Below are 24,452 nucleotides of genomic sequence, written 5' to 3'. Positions count from 1 at the left end.
CTGGCTAGCTTCCAGCTTGTCTACCTGGCTCCGGAGACAGAACCAGGGCCTCTGGGATCCGGGTGGACACGGTATTGGGAAACAGTTCCCAAGAGAGAGAAATGGAGGCAGCAACAACTTTCCAAATACTGTTTACTTCACTAAAACCTGGAGCGAGGCAGGGAAAAGGTACATCAATGTCTGAGACACCAAGCCTAGGAGTGCACATTGACAACGGCGACATACAGGGCCAAAGTGCTGAGGGCCAGCAGCCCCGTTACCACTGCTCGGGCCAGTAGGGCTGTCCAACTGCCTAGGGAGCAGAGGTGGACGAAGGTCCTGCAGGAAAATGTCACAATGAGGGAGGGAGACTAGATAACCCACTCCACTTTGCACCCAGCCCTAAACCCCACCCAACTCACTCCATAACGAAGGCCTTGTAGACACTGAGGAACATCAGCAGGAGGACAGCTGGCCGGAAGGTGTGGTACAGATCATAGCGTGTTATCATCCAGACCTGAGCAGACGCGACGATGTAATGGACCTGGAGGGAGGCAGAAAGTCGGGGCCAGGCCTCGGGGAGGAATATGGCCGCCAGCAGAAACGTGTATGTGGGAGAGCAGGACTGCCTACCAGACTGATGTTGGAGTCGATGCTCATCTGGATGTACTTCCAGTCAAACTCAATGCCCCGGGCTCCGACCCATAGGGGAATGCAGCTGAGGAAGGCAAAGGATGGGATTCTCCAGTACCTAGACACCTTCAGCACCAGGCTTTGAGCCCCTGCCCTCCAGCACCCCCGTGGAACCCAGGTGTCCCTTCTCAGGGGTCTGGGCTCCAGGCTGTTGCACGCACCGGGACATAATAAGCTCGGCGGTGGCCCAGCCCAGGGCAGCAACCATGATCTTGTACTCCCCCTTGCCGGCATTCCGGGACATGACAAGGTTTAGACCTATCAGGTCTGCCACATCCACGCTGGCCTTCATGAACTCCTGCGGGTCAGGTTGAGGCTTAAGTAAGCACAGAGGGACAGGGAGCCCCACTCCTGAACTCCCTGCCCTTCCCTGGCCCCTCTCACCCCAATGAAGTCATAGATGCCGCCTTCCCAGGTGGGAAAGAAAGTGGCCAAGAACAGCATCTGAGAACAGAAAGCAGAAACAGGTCACTTCAAGGTGAGGGGATCAAAATAAACCACGTGGGATTTGTGGGAAGTTCGTGGGTATGAGGAGGGCAGGACAGGTTCTGGGGACCCATCTGGAAAAGGAACCACCAGATGGTGGCAAAATTACAGGAATCGGGGAGATAGAGGCTAGGTCCCCGGGTCCCCGACGGGGCTGGAAGTTTGAGTTCTGGGTGATCACAGGGCACCTGAGTCAGGTCTGAAGGTGCTGCTCCTTGGGCAGTGTTAGCAGCACGTAGAGAATCGGAGATCACTCTTAACCGCACCAAAAAAAACCCTCTTAGCCAACCACACTACTGAGGTTTTCTCAGTTTTACTAAGTGCTACGCAAAAGTTGCTTCTAGGTCTCTTCTCAGGTCGTGCCCTCTTCAAAGTCCATCCTCTCTAGGTATCCTGACGCCTCCCAATACGGAGTCCCGAGGGCGGTCCCACCGTGGGGCGGGGGCGTGTGGGATACGCAACGGGGGCGGGTCCCTGGGTCTGTAGAGCCTGGGGGCCAGAACACGTGGGGTCCCGGTGGCCCTCACCTTGCAGAGTTGGACAAAGAGGTAGGTGACTCCAGCCTGGACGCATTTCCAGAAGGCGTTGTACTCGGACCTGGAGAAGCAGGAGGTGAGGGTCGGCCCGGGCTCCGCGCCCTCTCCGCCCCGCGCCCTTCCCGCACTCACAGGCCGCTGCACTTGTAGGTGATGAAGTAGGGGAAGTAGGCAAGAGCGAAGCAGTTCCCGAAGTGAAACAGGGTCATGACGCCGGCCGCCCGGTCCCGCCCGCGCGGGGATCGCGAGGCGGCGTCTCTGGGAGCGGGTCTCCGGCTCCGTCGGCACTTTCGCCACGGCCGGGGCCTGGCGCCCACCTGACTGGCAGGGGCCCGCGCGCGACCTTCTGGGAGCAGTAGTCCCGGCGCGGGGCGTCGCGCCCAGTGACGTCAGAGCGCCCGTGGCCGGCCCTGGTTCCCACCGCTGCCGGCCCAGGGCTTTGGCGAGTAACTTCCGGCCATGTGGGGCGTCTCCCGCTGCCATCGCAGTCCCCGTCTCCTGAAGTGGAACCCGGCTTGGAGTCGAGCGCGACCCCTCGCCCGTGGGCGCAGGCGATCGAGTAAGGGTGGGGCGGGCCTCAAACCCGGATCAGAACCCGCCCTGACCGGCGCAGAGATACGGGACGCAGCCGTGAGCACTGTTTTTTATTTCACCATGAACCCATCGGCGTGGGGCGCGCGCCCGGGTGCCCTTCCTCCCCCGGGCAGCCAGATGCTGGAACGGGAGGCACATGTTCCGGCCCCGGCCCCTGGGAAGGAAAGAAAGGACCTTCCCGTTTCACTTGTCTCGGCTGAACATGTATCGGAGGAGGTCGACCACCCGGTGACTGTAGCCATATTCGTTGTCGTACCTGTGGAGGAGGGGTCGGGAGCTTCAAGGGAGTTCTTTCCGACCACCCCTTAGTTCCCCTCCCTCTAAGTCTCTAGCTCCTTCCCCCTTACCATGAAATGAGCTTCACGAAATTGTCATTGAGCGCAATGCCGGCCTTAGCATCGAAGATGGACGAGTGGGTATCACCGAGAAGGTCCGTAGAGACGACCTGGGAGTCAGAATTTCAAAGATAAGTGTGTCCGGCAGAGCAAGGACCTCCAGGAGCTGAGACCCCGACTCTTAGCTCTATCGACCATCCATGCATTCATCTATAATATTTGATGTAGCCCTACTGTGTCCAGTCTCTGGACTGGAGGGTATGACCAAGGCACTGTGTCGGGGTCTGGCCAAAGGGCACAGGTCACAAACACCCTCATGCTGTACCAGTACATCCTTTTCCTAGGAATAATGCAAGCATTTGGAATGGGCCAGCATGGAGAGCCTCTCTGAGGGGTGGCCATGAGCCTGGGTCTAGATGACTAGAAAGATCTGACCGGCTGTGGCCCTCAGCACAGTGTCTGAGGTGGAAGGAGCTGCAGGAACGCAGGAGCTGAGGGTTTTAGCCGTAGTGTCATGAAAGGCCATAGGAGTGTTTTCAATCCTGAAAACGGGTGATGCAATGTGATTCCATTAAAACAAAAGATCCCGGTGACTGTGGGAAAGTGGACCTGCAGGAGTTAATGCAGGGAGACAGCACCAAGGTGGACGTACAGGGGTGTCCACCATGACCATGGCATCCACTCCTCACAGAGAAGGCACCTGGCCATGGCCTGGCCCTGAGCGAGTATTGAAAAAAATGGGAACTGTTGTCTTTTGTTCACTAAGCATGTATTAGTCACCTGCTGTATGCCAGGCTGGAGCCACAAAAGTGAAAATGCAGCCCCTAAATCCCTGTTTTCTTGGAATGCACACACCACTGGGGCCAACAGTGACTATGGAATGAAATTTCAGGTGAGGAATAGGGCCACAAAAAGAACATCTTTTGAGGGGGTGCCTTGCTGAAGAGGGAGGTTGAAGTAGAGACTTGGAGGAAGTAAGGACAGACTGTATGGTCACCTGGCAAGGGAAGCATTTCAGACCAAAGGAACAGCAAGTGCAAAGGCCCTGAGGCAGGGAGATCTCCCTTGCCACCTCCAAGAAACTCCCTTGCAGTTTCTGTCTTGGCACATTGAGAGCAGCTCCCTGGCAAGTGGAAATCATGTCCCTCCCCAGAGGGCTCCTCCCAGGGCTCCTCTCCTCAGCCCCTACCTCATCCTCGGTGTAGGCAAGGATGCCAGCCATGGGCCCCTTGGCTGCTGCTTTTACAGCCTCCTTGATGGCTGAGTAGGGGGCAGGCTGGGCGAGGCGGCAGGTCAGGTCCACGACAGACACATCTGGGGTTGGTACCCGGAACGCCATCCCTGTCAGCTTCCTGGAGAATCCCCCATGAGGAACAGGAGTCAGAACTTAGGGACGTTGCCCTCCATTCCCCCTTGCCCTGTGGCTGGGCCAGGCCCCTGCTTTCCTCTTAAGGACTGAGGGCCGGGCCAGTCCAGTCCTCCCGGGGTGTGCCCCCACCCTGGTCGCAGCTTCTTGTCCTCATACCCTTTGAGCTCTGGGATGACTTTGGTCACGGCTTTCGCAGCCCCAGTGGAGGCTGGGATGATGTTCTGGTGGGCACCCCGCCCATCTCGCCAGGCCTTCCTTGATGGCCCGTCCACCGTCTTCTGGGTAGCCGTGTAGGAATGGACTGTGGTCTTGGGGAAGAGAAGGACCAAGATGAGGCCTTCGTGCTCCTGAGCTCCCATGCCTCTTTTTTCCAGGACTAAGGTGGTGGCCTAGGTGTGAAGGCTGGTGGGGCCACCACCACAGACCACAGGAGGGGACGTGTGCAGGCCAGGGTCCAGCCTTGCCTGAGGGTTGCACAGTGTTTTAAATGACTTCTGCACTAGTGGGCCTCTCCTCCCGAAACCAGTCTCTCCCTCTTAACTCCATACAGTAAGCAAGGCCAGGGAAGAAGAGGTTGGGTTTCCCTGCCATCCTTCCTGCCCCAGCCCCTCATCCTCAACTCACCATCAAGCCTTCCACGATCCCAAATCGCTCATGGATGACTTTGGCGAGGGGAGCCAAACAGTTGGTGGTGCAGGATGCGTTGCTGAAACAGCCAAGGTGTGCACGGGCACTGTGAGGTGAGTCGCAGAGCCACCCCTCCACCCCTACCCGTCTTGGGGTATGCATGCAGACTTGGTTTTATGAAACGTCAGGATGAGGGTGAGAGGGATCTGTGGGGACACTGTCAGAGTGAAGGAGGCACTGAGGTGCAGCTGGGAAGTCTCCCCAAGCTTGTCCTCTGGAAGTCATGCATTTTTAGCAGATAGTTTCGGGAAGGAGAAGCAGAAGCCAAGTGACCAGGAATCCAGTGGGGCTGAGGGTGGGGAGGACGAGTCTACCCTCCCTTCCACACATTGCAGGATGTCACTGCCCACATTACCTCACAATGTTCATGGAGCCAGGGTTATAGTCATTTTCATTCACACCCATGACGAACGTTGGTGCGTCCGGTGAGGGCGCGGAGATGACCACACGTTGAGCACCTGCTGAGATGTGGTCCTGGGGAGGAAGCGCAGGTGTCAGGGGCTTCTGGCGCCATCATCTCCCCAGCTAGCCCTGGACACCTCTCCCTGGCTTACCGAAGCTGCCTCTACGGAGAGGTACACGCCTGTGGACTCCACCACGTAGGGGCTCCCGACAGCCCTCCAGGGGATCTGTTTGGGCTCCTTACTGTGGGGAAGTGGCAGGGCTGAGTCAGTCTCCCCTGCTTGAGCCCCACCTTCACAGTCCATGGCTTTCACCATTTGACAGGCTGAGCAGGTGCCAGCCCACCTGCAACCACCTGCGTCCACTACCCCACATACCTACTTGCTCCAGATGGGCTCCACCCCGCTGGCCTAGCTTTTCACCACTGCCCCACTTCAGACCACTTTCCCTTTGCTGATTGCACCACCCCTGCTATCCCTGGGTACAGGTGGTGACCTCCCCAACTCAGCCCTCAACCTCCTCGGAGGCGCCAACGCTGACTGCTGTCAGCTAGCCCGGATCCTTTCTCCATATGCTGCCCGGGACGTGGACTCTGTGACTGTGAGGCCTGCCCGGCTGCTTTCTACTTCCCAGCCCTGACAACCTCACCACGAACCCTCCTAGACCCTCAGCTCCTGCAATAGGAAGCTGGCTGCCAAGGGCCAGGAGAGTCCCTGAAAACAGACAGTGCATTAAAGAAAAAGCTCCTGGAGGACTCCTGAAGCCTGAGGCAGCCTTGGGGCAGCGGTGGCTCATGGTTTACATTACAAAGGTAAGGGAGGTTTTTGGTTTCCTGTTTTATAAATTTATGTTTTTACTTGGTATTTTGACAAACATTTGTCAGCACAAATGTATTTGAAACACATTAAACATCTAGTATTGCCGTTTCCTACTTGGCTTTAGCAAACAAGCATTAAGTGAATAAACTGTATTCCACTTTCTTCCCAGGTTTATCATGAGTAACTGGGTGCTTTGCTTCTGCGATTCTCGGCCAGTATCGGTCTGTTTCCATTGCCATTGAGCCTGCTCCCCTCAATGGGGGGTTCAATCAATGTTTGTAGGGTTTGTTTTGAGACAGGGTCTTCCTCTGTCGCCCAGGCTGGAGTGCAGTGGTGCAATCAGAGCTCACTGCAGCCTTGATCTTCCTGGCTCCAGCCATCCTCCTGCCTTGGCCTCCTGAGTAGCTGGGACTACAGGCGCACACCACCATGCCCAGCTAATTTTTAAATTTTTTTGTAGAGATGGGATCTCACTTTTGTTGCCCAGGGTGCTTTAGAACCCCTGGGCTCAAGTGATCCTTGGCCTCCCACAGTGCTGGGATTACAGGTGTGAGCCACCGTGCCTGTCCTCATGGGTTTTCTTTGTTTTGTTTTGTTTTGTTTTGTTTTTGAGACAGAGTCTCACTCTGTCACTCAGGCTGGAGTGCAGTGGCACGATTTCTGCTCACTGCAACCTCCACCTTCTGGGTTCAAGCGATTCTCCTGCCTCTGCCTCCCGAGTAGCTGGGGTTACAGGCATGCATTACCACACCTGGCTAGTTTTTTATTGTTGTTGTTTTTTGTGTTTTTGGTGGTGACGGAGTTTTGCTCTGTTGGCCAGGCTGGTCTCAAACTCCTGACCTCAGGTGATCCACCCACCTCAGCCTCCCAAAGTGCTGGGATGACAGGCATGAGCTGCTGCACCTGGCCTTGTGTTTTTTTTTTTTTTTAGTTAGTCATTTTATACATGTTTACTGAACACCTGTCCTGTGCCCATGTTCTAAGTGCCTTACCTGTATTAAACTCACGTAACCTTCACAACCCAATGAGGAAGTGCTACCGCTGTCAATTTTTGCATTTTTTTACTGCTGTCAGGGCAGAGGGGAGGGGAGTGAGAGGGAGAGCCTGCTGGAGTGCAGGTGGCTGGCCCCACCTCGGGTCTGCACTCCTGTTTCCACTGCCTGAATGAGTGAATGAATGGGCTGCCCCGCAAGGCCATAGCACATGGTTATCCTCTTCCTGTCTCCTGCTCTGTCAGTCCACTTTCCATCATCTGGCCCAACTAGCTCTTCTCAGATACCCCCCATTTCCTGCCTTCCAAATTAGGGACACTTGCGATTCCTCTGCAGCAATTGCTGAGTTGGCCTGAGGCAAAGACTGTGCCCCAGAAGACCCCAGGCCCTCGCCAAGGCTGTCATGGGCCCCAGCCTCCTGCCCACCGGGCTGTTTTGAGGATTCCATTCATTCATTCAAAGGAAGTTCTGAATGTCTACCAGGGCCTGTACCTGCTAATGCCAGAGCAACAGTGGTGGTGCCAGTTGACAGAGCCCTCCCTGCAAAGCCATGGCATTGTGGGAAGTGCCCGTTTAAGTGTCCACAAACACGTGTTCACTCCATTCGTGCTCCCAGCTACCACTGTGGTAGGTTTGCTCATCATCCCCTTCAGATACAGCGGGGAACTGAGGCTCAGGCAAGTTTGGTTCCTTGCCCAAGGTCACCCAGCTAGCTAGCGGCGGTGCAAGGCAGAGTGCAGGCACACAGCCTGGCTTGTGCAGCCCAACAGTGCGGGGATGGAGAGGGGGCTGGAGGGGCGGGGAACTGCATTGCACAAGTAACTAGAGAAGGCAACACCTGAGTCGGGGCCGTGGACAGAGGGGGCAGCTAGGTGGGGAAGAGGGATGACTCCAAGTGGCAGGAATGGTGGTGGCCACGTTAAAGTCTGCGTGATAACTATGGTGCTGGAGTTGTTTCCGGTGTCATGATTTCAAACTTGGGTTAAGCAGCTTTCTTCCATTTTCACTCACTCTCCAGTCTCTGCCGCCTGCCCACAAATCTACTGCACCCATCCCTGCCCCTTTATCACTCACCCTACCCCCAGTAAGTACAAGGAGAAAGGCTGAGATTAGATCTGTGGGGAGGGGCGCTGGGGAGGCTGCAGACCCTGCCTGGGCCTGGACAGGGTTCACTAGTGTGCATGTGTGTGGGCCTGTGGGGTTGTGTGTGTGTGTAAGCCCCAGGCAGCCACAGAGCCAGGCGTGGCTAATAGTTTACATTAGAAAGGTGAATGTCAGCCAAAATAAAATTCTAAGCTCCCCCAACTAACTGAATGTAGCCCTTCTCTCGGCCCAGGGCATTCTAAAGTAAACCTGAAACACTGGTTAAGGCCATGATGGGAACGGATGATCAGATGTTCGCACAAGCCTCATTATACCTTCCTCCCTTTGGAATTCAGGCACAGTTGGCCAGCAGTGGTCAATGGGCGCTGAATAGGTGTGGGGGTGAAGAGGAATCAAGAGTTGAGTTCTGGACATGTTGATATGCCCACGAGAAAACATACAAATGTGCATTAAAGCAAAATGCGATGGCTCCTGCCTGTAATCCCAGCACTCTGGGAGGCCAAGGTGGGAGGATTGCTTGGGGCCAGGAGTTTGAAACCAGCCTGGGCCAGATGGCAAGACCTCATCTCTACAAAAAATTTGCCAGGTATTGTGGCTTGTGCCAACTACTCGGGAGGCCGAGGTGGGAGGATCACTTGAGCTCGGGAGGTCAAGGCTGTGGTGAGTTATGATTACACCACTGCACTCCAGACTGGGCAAGAGAGTGATACCCCGTCCCTAAAAAAAGAAAAAGAAAAAGCATTCTTGAGTACAGTGAGGCATCTTTTTAGATCAGTGCTTCTTAATCATTTTAGGGGTGAAGGACCTGAGACTCCCCTCTTCAAATTAGTACCTAGAGGCATGCACACCCAATTTTGGAGGTGGTTTCAGAACCCCATGTGAGAGGCTGGAATCCCATTTTAGCCACCTCCACATCCCCTGCCTCAATATGTCACAGCCGTGCATCAGACAGATGCTCTCCTTACCACTGGTAGACAGAGATCTCATGGTTGTCCACGACCAGCTGTCCGTTCCTGAATTCCACACTTCCCTTGTATCGGCCGTGGGTGGAGTCATACTTAAACATGTACACCTGTGGGGGATGGAATGGCTCCTAGTCTTGGGGTGGCAGGGCGAGGATCCCTAGAGAGTCCCCTCTTTGGTGAAGGTCTCACATTGCAGCTGAGAGCCTTCCATACAGCTTCCCTGAGTCCCTTTCCCACCCCAGTCCCACCCTGCTGTTCCTGCCCTCTGCCAGCTACTGACCATGTATTCCGGGTCAATGAATGGATCATTCACAGCCACCACCTTAACACCCTTCTCCATGCAGGCGCGCAGGACCAGGCGACCGATGCGTCCAAATCTGGCCAGGGACAGACAGGAAGGGATGGGAGAGAAGGGGGTAATGGAGAGGAGGCTCCCTCAAGGAGCCTGGTTGGGAATCCTTAATCCAGGGGACAAGGCAACAACCTCTGTGCCGGCCATGGTCATCTCTTGCCAAGATGACCTCACCAGCCCTTTTAACTGCTTTTTCAGCTCCCTCTCCCAATCCGTTCCCTAACCCATATATATATATATATATATATATATATATATATATATATATTTTTTTTTTTTTTTTTTTTTTTTTTTTTTTTTGAGATGGAGTCTAGCTCTTTCGCCCAGGCTGGAGTGCAGTGGTGCTATCTGGGCTCATTGCAACCTCTGCCTCCTGGGTTCAAGTGATTCTCCTGCCTCAGCCTCCCAAGTAGCTGGGACTACAGGCGCATACCACCACACCTGGCTAATTTTTGTATTTTTAATAGAGACAGGGTTTTGCCATGTTGGCCAGGCCGGTCTTGAACTCCTGACCTCAAGTTGATAGACCCGCCTTGGCCTCCCAAAGTGCTGGGATTACAGGCATGAGCCACTGCACCTGGCTCCTAACCCCTATTCTTAACCTTGTAGCTGGATGGATCTTTTATTTTTTCATTAAACAATTAAAAAATTTTTTCTTTGTAGAGACAGAGTCTCACTATGTTGCCCACGCTGGTCTCAAACTCCTGGTCTCAAAGGATTCTCCTGCCTCGGCCTCCCAAACTGCTGGGTTTACAGGTGTGAGCCAGGATGGATCTTTTAAAACTTCAAGACAGATTACGTCTCTTGGCATGAAAACATCCACGACTGTCCATCAGTAAAACAAGATCCACACTCTTTACCGTGGTGTAGCAGCCCCCTCCGGGCTTCCCACCGGCCTCCCTCCTTTTCCCTTTGCTTGGTGGACACCAGCCACTCTGACTACCTGGCTGTCCCTGAACACACTGAGCTTGCCTCTGCCCCGGAATCATTGCTTGTCCCGCTGCCTGGAAGACTCCTTCCCCAGCAAGGTGCCCTGGGAGCTGGCTGCATCTCATCACTCTGGTCCCACTCCAATGACACCTTCTCCCCAAGGCCTCCCCTGATCACTGGCAAAGGCTGCCCTCTCCAGCCTGACTTTTCCACTGGGTTCTACACTGTTCCCAGCACACTCTACTGAACAATCTCATTTCTTTATTTGATTACTGTCTTCCCCACCAGAATGCTGCTGAGCATGGGGCCCTGTCTGCCTTACTCCGGGCTATTTCTCCAAGGTCGTCGGAATGAAAGCATTGATGGGGGGAAATGTGGAGGTGCCCCCAGTTAGCAGCCAGAGGAGGGGCTGGGCTCTTAAGGCGTCAGACTGATCAGGGGCTGGAGTAGACTCACCCATTGATGCCCACAGTCAGCTCCCGGGCCACAGACACCACCTTAGGAGGAGGAGTAGCAGGGCGAGGAGGCGGTGGTGGCGGTGGTGGCTTTATTTCCTCCCTGACTGGTGTGGGTTCTGGTTGTGGCTGGGGCTCTACTTCAGCCTTAGGCTCAGGTGGGGGCGGTGCTCTGGTCACTATGCAGGGGAAGGGAGGGAATGGGTTGCACGACCACCAAAGTGAAAGTGAACAAACTGTCTTTGCTGCCCAGAATCTGTTGCTGGCTCCTGGCCCCTCGTGAGCAACCATTTAGCCCAGTGTTTCCCAAACCCACTTTCTCTACAGAATGAACTTGTTTAAAATATCAGTCCCAAGGGCTCTTTCCTGGAGATTCTAATTCACTGGGTATGTACTTTCGTTCCCCCCCACCCCCGCCGCCGAGACAGAGTATTGCTCTGTCACCCAGGCTGGAGTGCAGTGGCCTGATCTTGGCTCACTGCAACCTCTGTCTCCTGGGTTCAAGCGATTCTCCTGCCTCAGCCTCCTGAGTAGCTGGGATTATAGGCACCCACCACGGCGCCTGGCTAATTTTTGTATTTTTAGTAGAGACAGGGTTTCACCATGTTGGCCAGGCTGGTCTCGAACTCCTGACTTTAGGTGATCCACCCGCCTCAGCCTCCCAAAGTGCTAGGATTACAGGCGTGAGCCACCGCGCCTGGCCGGGGTATGTACTTTCAACATAGATCGCTTGGGGTGACGTTCTCTGTGCCTCAGTTTCCTCCTCTGTAAGGGGAGATAATAGTACTTTTCTTAGAGGGTTGTTGTGAGGATTAAATGAGGTAATACATGGATTGCTTATGACCAAGCTGAGGAAACGTTTGATATGCATTAGTATTTTGTAGATTGTTCCCCGAATTTGTCCGATAATTGATTTAGCCCAATGGTCCCCAAACTGTTCCATGTTAGGAGTCATCGGAGTGGCCAGGTGTGGTGGTTCACGCCTGTAATCCTGGCACTTCGGGAGGCTAAGGTGGGTGGATCACTTGAGGTCAGGAGTTCAAGACCAGCCTGGCCAACATGGAGAAACCTGTTCTCTACTAAAAATACTGTAATCCCAGCTCCTCGGGGGGCTGAGGCAAGAGAATCTCTTGAACCTGGGAGGCGGAGGTTGCAGTGAGCCGAGATTGCGCCACTGCACTCCAGCCTGGGCGACAGAGCGAGACTCTGTCTAAAAAAAAAAAATCACCTGAGGAGGGCTCTTCCTAGAAAAATCGGACTCAGTAGGTCTGTATGGAGGCCCAGAAATCCTGTTTTTAATAAGCACTCCAGGCCAGGAGTGGTGGCTCACGCCTGTAATCCCAGCACTTTGGGAGGCTGAGGCAGGCGGATCACCTGAAGTCGGGAGTTTGAGACCAGCCTGACCAACATGCAGAAACCCCGTCTCTACTAAAAATACAAAAAAATTAGCCAGGCGTGCTGGTGCGTGCCTGTAATCCCAGCTACTCAGGAGGCTGAAGCAGGAGAATTCGCTTGAACCCGGGAGGCGGAGGTTGCGGTGAGCCGATTGTACCATTGCACTCCAGCCTGGGCAACAAGAGCGAAACTCCATCTCACAAAAAAAATTAAAAAATAAAATAAGCACTCCAAGCATTTCTTATCCTCAGGATAAGATTTCTTATCCTCAGGGAAGCTTAGAGAGTACCACGTATCATACTCTGTGAAACACGGAAGCTCACACTGGCTCCCACCTCTCCACACACACTCCCGCTCCTGGACTGCCCTTAAAAACACCTGTGCCTGGAGGTAGCAGCCGCCTGAGCTACAGAGGAGGGCTTGAGAAGAGGGGAGAAGTGGAGACTTAGGGGACCTGGTGGCAGAGAGTTTCAAGCTGGAAAGTCAAGCCTCGCTCAATCCACACAGACCTGCTGCTCTGTGGACTTGAGCAAGTTAATGAACCTCTCGGGGCTGATCCCCCACCTAGGGGCTGCTGTGAGGGCTCAGTGAGATCTCGAGGCCCACACATAGGAGCTGATTTTAATAGAGGAGGGAAGTCTGATCCTACACAGATTCCTGAGGAAAGGGAGATAACGGGGGGTGGAGAAGGGCTGGAAAGGGATAGTGGTAGTCCAAGTTTTTGGCACCAAATCAAAGGTACCTGGGAGGTGGTGGGGCTGGGAGCTGGGGGACAGCTGGCCTGTCTGACTCCCTGACCTCTCCCTGTTGCCACAGACCTTGTGGCCTGAGGCTGGACTATAGGTGTTTCCAGTGGCTGTCCAAGTTCATGAAGGTGTTAGTGTTTATTGGTGAACTTGAAGATGTTTGCATCCTTGGGGGTTGTTTCTGCTATGGGAGAAAGGGGATTTGTCCACCTGGTTCAGGGTGGGAATCTGAGCCCAATGGGTGACCCTTCCGAAGAAAACTCAGATGGTCCTCCTCTCCCAGCGCTCCCAGACTTGCACTCTCTTCCCCTCCACTGTAGGGTTGGGGTCCCCGGGTTGGAGAAAAGCCTGGGGGCTAGCTGGGTGCTGCCCCGAGCTCCTCACTGTGTCCTCCCACTGAATCCCGAGAGGCATGTGCTATAAACCCACTTTACAGAGGGGAAAATGAAGCCCGAGGCCACGGAGCAGTGACGTGCAGGGCAGGGGTTCAAGTCTCATGAGGTTGGTAAGCCTGTCTGCTCTTGTGTCTTCCAGGGTCTCCTGGACCCAAGCCCTAGCCCCACCTACCCCTGCAGCCCCCGCCCGTGGGAAGTGAGGGAACAGCGTGGGAATGAATGGAGGCAGCCCACCGGAAGACCTGGTTCCTCCGGCTAGAGTGAGTGTGTGTGTGTGTGTGTGTGTGTGCGCGCGCACGCCGCCCTCGTTGAGAGACTAAGGAAGTAGTTTGCCCTCTCTTAACCTCTGCTGGCCGCTCTGTAAACTGCGGGCACACACTGGCCTTCTCAGGTGGTGGTGAGGCTTCCCTGAGCTCTCGCCTGCGAAGTGGTCAGCACGTCCCCGGCAAGGTTGCAAGTGTCCTTGTTTTGTGCCTCACAGGGAGGGCAAAGCCCACCTCACGCGAAGCGCCATGAACATCACTTTTACATGGAAGCCCAGCACCCCTGGGTTCTCCATAAGCCCCTCCTAAGCCCGCCCGCTTCCCGCCACTTTGAGGCTGCAGCCTCCGATGGCCCTCGTTTCTGCTCTTTCTACTGTGTGATAGCGGCGCGAAGCCCACCCAGCCCTGGGGGCGGAGGCCCGGTCTCCCCGCCATCGCAGTAAACCCCACTCTGCCAGCACACTGGCGGGTGTGGAGGGAGGGAGAGCGGATGATGCCCTGGTCCCTAGATGGTGCACACGCCAGGAAGGGCGGTCGGGATACGGCACAGGTGTGAGGGTGCAGACGCTCCCCACTGCCCTTTCCAGCCCTCCCCCGCACCCTCCGCTGCCTCCCTCACCCGGGCACGGCTGTCGCAGCAACTGGACGACGGTGACATTGGTGAGGACGATGTCGCGCTTCGACATGGCCTCTTATAAGGTTATCATTGGCCTGGCTGCCTCGGGACCTGCTGTGATGTTACTGAGGTGCGTGCGGAGCACCAGGGCTGGTGGGTACTGGGCTAATTGCTGTGATGTCACAGTACCCAGTGACGTCACAGTACCCAGTGACGTCGCCGAGGGGCGGCGCCCAAGCCAGAGGCCTGAGACCACCGCATCCCATCCCCGTAGAGGCATGGGACATCAGCATGCTGTGCACCACCGTTCCATGGCCACGCACTGCCGTCTGGAATGGAATCCCACTTTTTAAAATTATCATTTGTTTATTTATTTTGAGACAGGGTGTCACTCTTTCTCCTAGGCTGGAGTGCAGTGGTGCAATCATGGCTCACTGCAGCCTTGAACTGGGTTCAAGCGATCCTCCCACCTCGGCCTCCTGAGTAGCTGGGACTACATGTGTAGCCACCACGGCAGGCTATTTTTACTTTTTATTTTTTTGTAGAGAGAGGGTCTCACTCTTTTGCTCAGGCTGGTCTAGAACCCTTGGGCTCAAGCGATCCTCCCACCTCGGCCTTCCAAAATGCTGGGATTACAGGAGCGAGCCACCACACCTGGCCTGGAATCCCACCTTTTACACTGTTCCTGAAAGCCCTTTCCTCTTCTCTGTCTCTTGAAGCACACAGGTTCCGTGCTGTCCCTTGGCTTCTCCAGCGGAGTGACTCTTGCTGCCTCCGTATGCCTGGAAGGCCCACCCACGGCTTCCCTTGGCTGCCTCTTGGTTTCCCACCCTTTAAGAGAGGCTTTCTACACTCTGCATCTAAGTTCCCTCCTTTCTCTGTCACTGTCAGCCGTCACCCCCTTCCCCCCAGTTTCTGCCCATCTTCCAGGAAGCCTTGTCTGACTTCTCCATTCTGAGTTATGTTTCAGTGTGCAAAATTTCTCTAGGGCTACACTGTCTATGTTTTTATTTTCCTTAGAGCACATGTCTCTCTAAAAATTGTTTTCTTGCCAACTGTCTCTGCCTACCAGACTGTAAGTCTAAGAGGACAGGGACGTCATCTATGTCACTTCTGTATCCCATTGATAAAAGTGTTTGGCACTTAAAACGTGTTTGTGGGCTGGACGCAGTGGCTCATGCCTGTAATCCCAACACTTTGGGAGGCTGAGGTGGGAGGATCATTTGAGTCCAGGAGTTTGAGACCAACATGGGCAATGTGGCAAAACCCTGTATCTACAAAAAATAAAAAAAGTAGCCAGGTGTGGTGGTGCACGCCTGTTGTCCCAATTATTAGGGAGGCTGAGGTGGGAGGATCACTTGAGCCTAGGAGGTCAAGGCTGCAGTGAGCTATGATTGTGCCACTGCACTCCAGCTGGGCAATAGAGCAAGACCCTGTCTGAAAAAGGTGTTAGCCCAATAAACTATACTTGAATGAATAAATGTCAATTCCTCAGGTTTCATCTGATTGCTAATCTTTTCTTTTCTTTTCTTTTCTTTTTTGAGACAGGGTTTCACTCTTGTTGCCTAGGCTGGAGTGCAATGGTGCGATCTCAGCTCACTGCAACCTCTGCCTCCTGGGTTCAAGCGATTCTCCCGCCTCAGACTCCTGAGTAGCTGGGATTACAGGCATGCACCACTACACCTGGCTAATTTTTTTTTTTTTTTTTTTTTTGTATTTTTAGTAGAGACGCGGTTTCACCATGTTGGCCAGGCTGATCTCAAACTCCTGACCTCAGGTGATCCATCTGCCTCGGCGTAGGATTACAGGCGTGAGCCACCTCACTCGGCCCTGATCACCAATCTTATCAAACTCTCCACGTTATATCTTCTCGCAGCACCCATTCTTTCGCCAGTCTTATTGCACTCTCCACGTTATATCTTCTCGCAGCACCCATTCTTTTCCTTGTAGCTTTTCATGTAGTTTGTCATGATCTATTGATTGGTTTATTTGTTCGATTTCTCCCCCTTGGGCTCTAAGCCCCTCACAGGGCTCCTGTTCTTATTTGTTTGTTCACAACTCTGCCTCCAGCACTTAGAACAATACAAAGCAGGTTTTCAGTAAGCCTCTGACAAAGAACAAGTGGACAAACAGCTCCCTCCCCTGCAGCCCCGGGGTAGGGGTTTGCTTGCACCTCAGTGACTCACAGGCAGGCACCCTCGCCTGCACAGCAGGTTGACACGCAGCTGTGACCAAGGTTCAGGGGGAGTGGGGGTTTGTGCCAGGAAGGAGCCACCATCCCAGAGAGGGATGGATGCAAGAAGGGGCAGAATGACATAACCTCTTCCTTCCGCCAACATCCATGAGAAATTCATTTGCCAAGCACCTGCCATGGGACCAGGGCAGGGTGAGGCTCTCCTGCTTTGATGGCCTGGGAGAAGAAAGTAAACTGGGTGTACAGGTGAGGAGGTTTTAATGAACTGAGACCAAAACAGAGATGATTAATTAAACAAAGGGAGCTACATTTTGGTGTACAATCAAGGAGGTGAAAAATATAACCTTAACAAAACCAGGATTAAAAAGGGGCTGATTTTGGCTGGGTGCAGTGGCTCACACTTGTAATCCCAGCACTTTGGGAGGCCGAGGCAGGTAGACCACCTGAGGTCAGGAGTTTGAGACCAGCCTGGCCAACATGGTGAAACTCCATCTCTACTAAAAATACAAAAATTAGCCGGGTGTGGTGGCGTGCATCTGTAATCCTAGCTACTCGGGAGGCTGAGGCAGGAGAATCACTTGAACCTGGGAGGCGGAGGTTGCAGTGAGCCGAGATCGCATCACTGCACTCCAGCCTGGGCAACAGAGTGAGACTTCATAAAAAATAAATAAGTAAAATAAAGAAAGGACAACTCCAGGCCATTCTCAGTTATGGAGCCAGATGCTGAAGTCCTGAATCGAATTGTGCCACATGGGAATAGAGAGACAGAGGAGAGGGACTGAGGCTGGCAGAAGATGAAAGTATGGGGTGGAGAGGGATAGAGAAGATGGAACACAGTTCAGGCCGGGAATGGTGGCTCACGCCTGTAATCCCTGCACTTGGGGAGGCCGAGGCGGGCGGATCACCTGAGGTCAGGGGTTCGAGACCAGCCTGGCCAACATGGTGAAACCCCATCTCTACTGAAAGTACAAAAATTAGCTTGGCATCATGGCAGGTGCCCGGCTAATCCCAGCTATTCGGGAGGCTGAGGCAGGAGAATCACTTGAACCCGGGAGGCGGAGGTTGCAGTGAGGCAACATCATGCCACTGCACACCAGCCTGGGGGATAGAGTGAGACTCTCCCTCCAAAAACACAAAAAGAAGATGGAACACAGTTCAAAGTGGGAGAAACCCCACCTCTTGATCTCTGGGTGGGTTAGGATTCTGACACTCATCACCCACTCTTCTCTGCCCAGCCACCTCCTGGTATGGGAAACTCCATCATTTCGGCCCTGGACCAGGGCAGAAAAACCACACCTGAGTTTGCCCAGGAATTTGGCTTTGTCCCTGGAGTGTGAAACCGGGAAACAGATTTGATGAGCTCAAGCTTGGAGAGGTGGCACACTTAGTCACCCTCTATAGGCAGAGCCCAGAGAAGGCAGAAGCTTCTGGATATCTGTCCTGGGATGCCTGTCTTTGGGTGGAGTCAAGTGTCCAGGAGCTGGAGAGGAAACCCGGGTCCTCTGAGGGGAGTGGGCCTTGGCGCCCTTGTTTGAGCAAAGCCTGAAAACACATGCAGATTCTCGCCACACCTGGGCACCCACACACATAGCTCTGCCACCTCCAGCTGCTCACACCCTGCACATTCCTTCCTGCCTGGCCTTCCCACCAGCAATCCCACCTCCACCCCTCTCTCAGTCTCTCCCCTTGGCACCAAAACCCAAATATCTTTCAACCCTGCACCCACTGTACCCACTCACTGGCTCTCGTTCTGGTCTTAGCCTCCCTCCAAACTGGCTTCTAGATCCATCTGCTGCCCCAAGCCTGCCCACCACCACCTGCCCTTCCTTCCGATGCCCTTTTCATGCCTGAGGCCAGACTCTCAGCTGTTTCCCCTCCAGCCCGAGCCAATATGTCAACACTTGGGGCTTCAGGTTGGGGCTCAGGAGGCCCCATGTGGGGAGGGCAGGAAGGGTGAGTGCCTGGCCCCAGCCCAGGTTCTGGCTCACAGGCTCCTGCTGCCCTGGGTCTTCGGCCCCTCCCCGTGGCTGCCTCAACCGGCTTTTCAGGAGACACTGCGTCCTGTTCCAGCTCATGGCAATCAGCCCCCTGCCCTTGCCCAAGGGCTGGGAGGCAGGAGGTCTGGGTTCTGTGACAGGAATGGGATCCTGCCTCCAAAATCTCCGACACTCCCCAAGGGACCCTATGCTGCCCTGGCGACCCAGGCGCCCTTCCCTTCAGCACCCTGTGAGACCCAGACTCAGGCTCGGAGTCTCTTTGCTCGGCCTCTTCGAATCCATCCATTTATCCAGTCAATAAATATTTACTGAACCCCAGGCAGTGTTCAAGAAGCTAGGAATACAGCAGTGACCAACACGACCAATTTACATTGCTAGTAAATGAGACAGGCAATAAAAAATAAAGGTAATTTCAGATTTTTTTTTCTGTGAAAACAAAAGGGTAATACTACAGAGTATAATTAATGCCATGTTATGGTCAGGAGAGGTTTTCTTGCGAAATTGGCATTTAAGTCAAGTACGGATGAGGAGGAGCCAGCCACGTGAAGATCTGGGTTCTGCATTCCAGGCAGAGAGAGGAGCATGTGCAAAGGCCCTGCAGCAGGAATGAGCTTGGTGTGTTTGTGGAACAGGGAGAAGGCCTGTGTGGCTGGAATGGAATGAGTGAGGGCAGGGGCCGGCCCACAAGAACGAGGTCTGATGACTCCCTCAACCCCCCTAGGGTTCTCCCCACTCCAGATGGTGCCTCCCATCATTCTAGCCCCTCACTGCCTGGGGAGCTGGAGGCTTAGATGCCTGAGAGGAGTGAGGGGTTGAAGAATTGCCTGCATCCCAGGGATGGAGAGTGGTGGAAGGTGGGTTTGAGAGAGAGGAGGCCTGGACAGTGGGTGAGGAATGAAAGAGGTGGTGGTTGGAAGTGCAGACACCCATCTCTGGGGTGAAGGGCAAGGAGCAAAGATGCCAGAGTTCTTCTCCATCTATGACTCACCCTCTCTTCCTCCTCCTCTCCATTGCTCAACTCCAAATCTCCCTGGGAAACACCTCCTTGACTGAAGACCAACTCAGTGCCTCACAGGGGTAATTGAGTCATGAGGGGTGGAGAAGAGGGTGAGAGGGAGAGAGGATAAATAGCAGCGTGGCTTCCCTGGCTCCTCTCTGCATCCTCCCCGACCTTTCCAGCAATATGCATCTTGCACGTCTGGTCAGCTCCTGCTCCCTCCTTCTGCTACTGGGGGCCCTGCCTGGATGGGCGGCCAACGATGACCCCGTTGAGAAGGTCATTGAAGGGATCAACCGAGGGCTGAGCAATGCAGAGAGAGAGGTGGGCAAGGCCCTGGATGGCATCAACAGTGGAATCACGCATGCCGGAAGGGAAGTGGAGAAGGTTTTCAACGGACTTAGCAACATGGGGAGCCACACCGGCAAGGAGTTGGACAAAGGTGTCCAGGGGCTCAACCACGGCATGGACAAGGTTGCCCATGAGATCAACCATGGTATTGGACAAGCAGGAAAGGAAGCAGAGAAGTTTGGCCATGGGGTCAACAACGCTGCTGGACAGGTTGGGAAGGAGGCAGACAAACTGATCCATCATGGGGTCCATCATGGGGCCAACCAGGCGGGAAGTGAAGCAGGGAGATTTGGCCAGGGAGTCCACCATGCTGCAGGGCAGGCCGGAAATGAGGCTGGGAGGTTTGGCCAGGGGGCCCACCACGCTGCAGAGCAGGCCGGAAATGAGGCTGGGAGATTTGGCCAGGGGGCCCACCATGGTCTCAGTGAGGGCTGGAAGGAGACAGAGAAGTTTGGCCAGGGGGCCCACCATGCTGCTGGTCAGGTTGGGAAGGAGGCAGAGAAGTTTGGCCAGGGGGTCCATCATGCTGCCGGTCAGGTTGGGAAGGAGGCAGAGAAGTTTGGCCAGGGGGCCCACCATGCTGCGGGGCAGGCCGGAAATGAGGCTGGGAGGTTTGGCCAGGGGGTCCACCACGCTGCCGGTCAGGTTGGGAAGGAGACAGAGAAGTTTGGCCAGGGGGTCCACCACGCTGCCGGTCAGGTTGGGAAGGAGGCAGAGAAGTTTGGCCAGGGGGTCCACCACGCTGCCGGTCAGGTTGGGAAGGAGGCAGAGAAGTTTGGCCAGGGGGCCCACCATGCTGTGGGGCAGGCCGGAAATGAGGCAGGGAGATTTGGCCAGGGCATCCACCATGCTGCGGGGCAGGCCGGAAATGAGGCTGGGAGGTTTGGCCAGGGGGTCCACCACGCTGCCGGTCAGGTTGGGAAGGAGGCAGAGAAGTTTGGCCAGGGGGTCCACCATGCTGCCAGTCAGTTTGGGAAGGAAACAGAGAAGCTCGGCCATGGGGTCCACCATGGGGTTAATGAGGCCTGGAAGGAAGCAGAGAAGTTTGGCCAGGGAGTCCACCATGCTGCCTCGCAGGTGGGGAAGGAGGAAGACAGAGTGGTCCAAGGCCTCCATCATGGCGTTAGTCAGGCTGGAAGGGAGGCGGGGCAGTTTGGCCACGACATTCACTACACAGCAGGGCAGGCTGGGAAAGAGGGAGACATAGCAGTTCATGGTGTCCAACCTGGGGTCCACGAGGCCGGGAAGGAGGCAGGGCAGTTTGGCCAGGGAGTTCACCATACCCTTGAACAGGCCGGGAAGGAAGCAGACAAAGCGGTCCAAGGGTTCCACACTGGGGTCCACCAGGCTGGGAAGGAAGCAGAGAAACTTGGCCAAGGGGTCAACCATGCTGCTGACCAGGCTGGAAAGGAAGTGGAGAAGCTTGGCCAAGGTGCCCACCATGCTGCTGGCCAGGCCGGGAAGGAGCTGCAGAATGCTCATAATGGGGTCAACCAAGCCAGCAAGGAGGCCAACCAGCTGCTGAATGTAGGTGAACAGGGATGGGGAGATGGGGGACAGGGGGGTTGGGGGAGGGAAAGGTTAAACCCCTGGGACATTTGCGGGGGGGTCCATGTAGCCTTCGTTTGGTGAAAGAAGCTTGGGCAGCTACTTCACTGTGTTCCTCCCCCTTCCCCATCTCCCTTGCAAAGGAGATGGTGGCAGCTGGTCAGATGGGGTGAGCCACTTTATCTGCAAAGCACATATCAGACAGGGTGGCGGGCACCCTGTCCCGCCTTCAGGGAGCTGCCCTCCTGGTTAAGGGGGCCTCAAGTGGGGCCTGTGAAGCCCTTCCTGGGGAACGGGAAACAGTTCCTGAGATCAAGATCTAGTATAGGGCAAAGGGATTGAGTGTTGAGAAAACCTGGTTAGGAGAGTGAGCATGAGGAATAGCTTTTGGAGATGAGCCTTGGCCTGTGTAATCTTCGTGACTACCCTCTGATGTGGTCAAGATGAGGCTGCTGACGCCCTGATTCTCAGATAAGGAAACAAAGGCTCAGAGAGGTTAGGGGACGTGCCAAGGTCCTGTGGCTAGTGCCCAGCTTTGGCAGAGGGCAGGCCAGGGTTCTCTTCCCCTACACTGCCCAGCCAGGAGAGGTTTTCTGGAAGGTTTCTCTTACCCATTTATGTAGAGGGAACTGAGGCCGGGTTCAGTGGCTCATGCCTGTTAACCCCAGCACTTTGGGAGGCCGAGGCAGGCAGATCACTTGAGCTCAGGAGTTCAAGAGCAGCCTGGCCAACATGGTGAAACCCTATCTCTACTAAAAATATAAAAATTAGCCGGATGTGGTGGCGGGCGCCTCTAATCCCAGCTACTCAGAAGGCTGAGGCAGGAGAATCCCTTGAACCCGGGAAGCGGAGTTTGCAGTGAGCTGAGATTGCGCCATTGCACTCCAGCCTGGGCAACAGAGTGAGACTCTGTCTCAAAAAAAAATAAAAATAAAGTAAAATATGTAGAGGGAACAGAGACTGGAGGCAGGCAAATAGCACCACTCACAACAGGACAGGCACCAAGGAGGGAGCGTGGGGAGCAGGAGAGGGTGGACTCCTGTGCTCCCTCACTCTCCAGGCTCCATGAGAGGTCTTGGATCTGCAAGATGTGACTGGCTCAGACGTCGAAGTCCAGAGCCACATCTGCCGCCAGACAAAGCCAGGGATGGGTGGGTGGGGAGGAATGTGCAGCAGAGGAGTGGGCACGGCAGGCTGCAGGGTGCCGCGAGCAGAAGACGGTGCACTGTGGGATTTGGGGCTGGCAATAGCCAGGGTTGGGGGCACTGCTGGGGTGCATGGCTGAATGTCTGGGGCTGGGTTAAGGACAAGGATCAGCGGAGTTAGGGATGCAGCTAGACAGGGCATAGAAGGGTAGATTTGAGGTCAGGGCTGAAGTTAAACTAGGTCCTGATATTGTTTGTCATGGGTCCTCTACCTTCCCTTTCCACCAGCCCCTCCTCCATGACTGAGGGCACTTCATTAAGTAAATTAAAAGGGGTTTTGGGGAGGAAAAGGCAGCAGGAGGCAGAATGCCCACGGGAGCATGGGCTTTGGGTTTTCTTCTGTACAGTGAGAAGGCAGTGGATTAAGCTGTGCCTCCCACCCCACCCCCAGTCACCCTGGAGGGGACCATGTCCCTCGGGAAAAGGAACTGGGAGACCCCCTGCGGTTGAGGGGTTGTAACAAGAGTCTGGGCTTTGTCCACAGGGCAACCATCAAGGCGGATCTTCCGGCCATCAAGGAGGGGCCACAACCACGCCGTTAGCCTCTGGGGTAAGTGTGGACTCCGGGGTAGGGGAGAGGAGGCCCCTGGGAGTTCTCTAGCATGGCTGTGGGTTGGACGCTGGAGACTGACCTTCTTGTCCTTGAATTGCAGGCCTCGGTCAACACGCCTTTCATCAACCTTCCCGCCCTGTGGAGGGTGAGTACCCCACGGTGTCTCTTTTCTGCTCTGCGTCCTGATAGATACGCTCACCCCGACCCCTTCCCAGTGTCTGTTTGGACAGCTCCCCGGGCGGGCAGACCTGCAGCCTCTGCAGAGACCCTCCAACCTGATACCCAGTCCTGGGCTTCCCTCTCTCCACCCGCTCCCTCCCCTTTGCACCCTGCCCTCATCTTTTGGGTGCCTTTCATTTCCACCAAGGCAAACACAAGCTGGCAGAAAAGACCTCCCGGGCGCTGGTGCCCCTGGGAGCCAGGAAGGAGGGGCTGCTGACTGTTCTCATTCCCTCTCTCTCCTTGTCCTCATTCCTCGATTCCCATTTGCTGACTGGCTTCCCTCCTGTCCCCACCCTGCTGCAAATGCCTTTGCTTCATGCTGGGAGGGGGAGCCTGTGTCTTTGTCCTCTCCCTGGTGCAAGGTCATCCCAGTGCAGAGGCTCCTATGGAATCCTGGTTCCCAGTTGGGGCTCAAAGTAACCTCCTGACTCTCTTTCTTTATTTTAATTTATTGAGACGGAGTCTCACTCTATCTCCCAGGCTGGAGTGCAGTGGTGCAATCTCAGCTCGCTGCAACCTCCGTCTCCTGGGTTCAAGTGATTCTCCTATCTCAGCCTCCTGAGTGGCTGGGATTACAGGTGTGCGCCAACATGCCCAGCTAATTTTTGTATTTTTAGTAGAGGCAGGGGTTTCACCATGTTGGCCAGGCTGGTCTCAAACTACTGATCTCAAGTGATCCCCCCTTCCTCGGCCTCCCAAAGTGTTGGGATTACAGGTGTAAGCCACTGCACCCACCCTCTTTTTGTATTTATTATATCTGCTGCCTGAAACCTGGTGCAGGCCAGGGTGAGGGTGTGTCACGGAGGTGGAAGGCCCGCTCTTGTGTATCCCGGGCTATGGGGGCGGCAGAGCATCCTCTGAGGCTAAACACACGAGACTTGTTGGTTCCTGCAGAGGCCCAAGCCCCTCTGCCTGCGGGGACTGGCTTCCTCGTGTTCTTAAGTTTAGATGCTACCTTCCTGAAACTTCCCCAGAACATAATTCTGGGGCCAGAGCAGCCAGTGCCCCTTGTGCTTCTCCCGAGGGGCGGGGCTGAGGTCTCGGGTCCCGTCATGACTGTGGACCCTGTATTCACCCCTGCTCTCCTTCTCTCTTCCAGAGCGTCGCCAACATCATGCCCTAAACTGGCACCCGGCCTTGCTGGGAGACTAATGTCGCCGTTGTCACATCAGCTGACATGACCTGGAGGGGTTGGGGATGGGGGACAGGTTTCTGGAGTCCCTGAGGGCGGTTGTACTGGGATTTGTGAATAAACTCGATACGCTATGCTGTC

General features: G+C 54.9%; 3 protein-coding genes and 1 long non-coding RNA gene across 7 annotated transcripts; 2 read left to right on the top strand and 2 right to left on the bottom strand.

The window, feature by feature from the left end:
* Nucleotides 1-115: 115 nt before the first annotated feature.
* Nucleotides 116-2,073, bottom strand: TMEM147 (transmembrane protein 147). The gene is made up of 7 exons (XM_054465745.2): nt 1,827-2,073; nt 1,686-1,755; nt 1,057-1,116; nt 834-970; nt 613-697; nt 402-523; nt 116-318 (listed from the first exon to the last, which is right to left on the bottom strand). The coding sequence occupies exons 1-7, from the start codon at nt 1,901-1,903 to the stop codon at nt 195-197; spliced, it is 675 nt and encodes a 224-aa protein (XP_054321720.1). The 5' UTR covers nt 1,904-2,073; the 3' UTR covers nt 116-194.
* On the top strand, nt 2,073-6,071 carry LOC134738812 (uncharacterized). Its single transcript, XR_010124889.1, has 2 exons — nt 2,073-4,732; nt 5,569-6,071. It is a non-coding gene; the product is annotated as an uncharacterized LOC134738812 (long non-coding RNA).
* GAPDHS (glyceraldehyde-3-phosphate dehydrogenase, spermatogenic) lies at nt 2,326-14,321 on the bottom strand. Its single transcript, XM_054465744.2, has 11 exons — nt 14,116-14,321; nt 10,699-10,876; nt 9,241-9,337; nt 8,961-9,067; nt 5,234-5,324; nt 5,035-5,153; nt 4,617-4,698; nt 4,149-4,300; nt 3,813-3,975; nt 2,636-2,733; nt 2,326-2,544 (listed from the first exon to the last, which is right to left on the bottom strand). The coding sequence occupies exons 1-11, from the start codon at nt 14,180-14,182 to the stop codon at nt 2,472-2,474; spliced, it is 1,227 nt and encodes a 408-aa protein (XP_054321719.1). The 5' UTR covers nt 14,183-14,321; the 3' UTR covers nt 2,326-2,471.
* Nucleotides 14,322-18,844: 4,523 nt separating this feature from the next.
* SBSN (suprabasin) lies at nt 18,845-24,452 on the top strand. 4 transcript variants are annotated; one of them, XM_054465742.2, is made up of 5 exons: nt 19,430-19,861; nt 20,945-21,178; nt 22,889-22,954; nt 23,058-23,102; nt 24,279-24,452. In XM_054465742.2, exons 1-5 carry the CDS (start codon nt 19,487-19,489, stop codon nt 24,300-24,302), a joined length of 744 nt encoding a protein of 247 aa, XP_054321717.1. In that variant the 5' UTR covers nt 19,430-19,486; the 3' UTR covers nt 24,303-24,452. The 4 variants fall into 4 exon arrangements, with proteins under 4 accessions (XP_054321716.2, XP_054321717.1, XP_054321718.1 ...); XM_063657515.1 differs by having other exon boundaries at nt 19,440-20,424; nt 20,533-21,178; XM_054465741.2 differs by having other exon boundaries at nt 18,845-21,178.

The sequence above is a fragment of the Pongo pygmaeus genome, chromosome 20, assembly GCF_028885625.2.
Source record: "Pongo pygmaeus isolate AG05252 chromosome 20, NHGRI_mPonPyg2-v2.0_pri, whole genome shotgun sequence".
NCBI lineage: Eukaryota > Metazoa > Chordata > Mammalia > Primates > Hominidae > Pongo > Pongo pygmaeus.
This window is presented reverse-complemented; position numbering and strand designations above follow the sequence as displayed.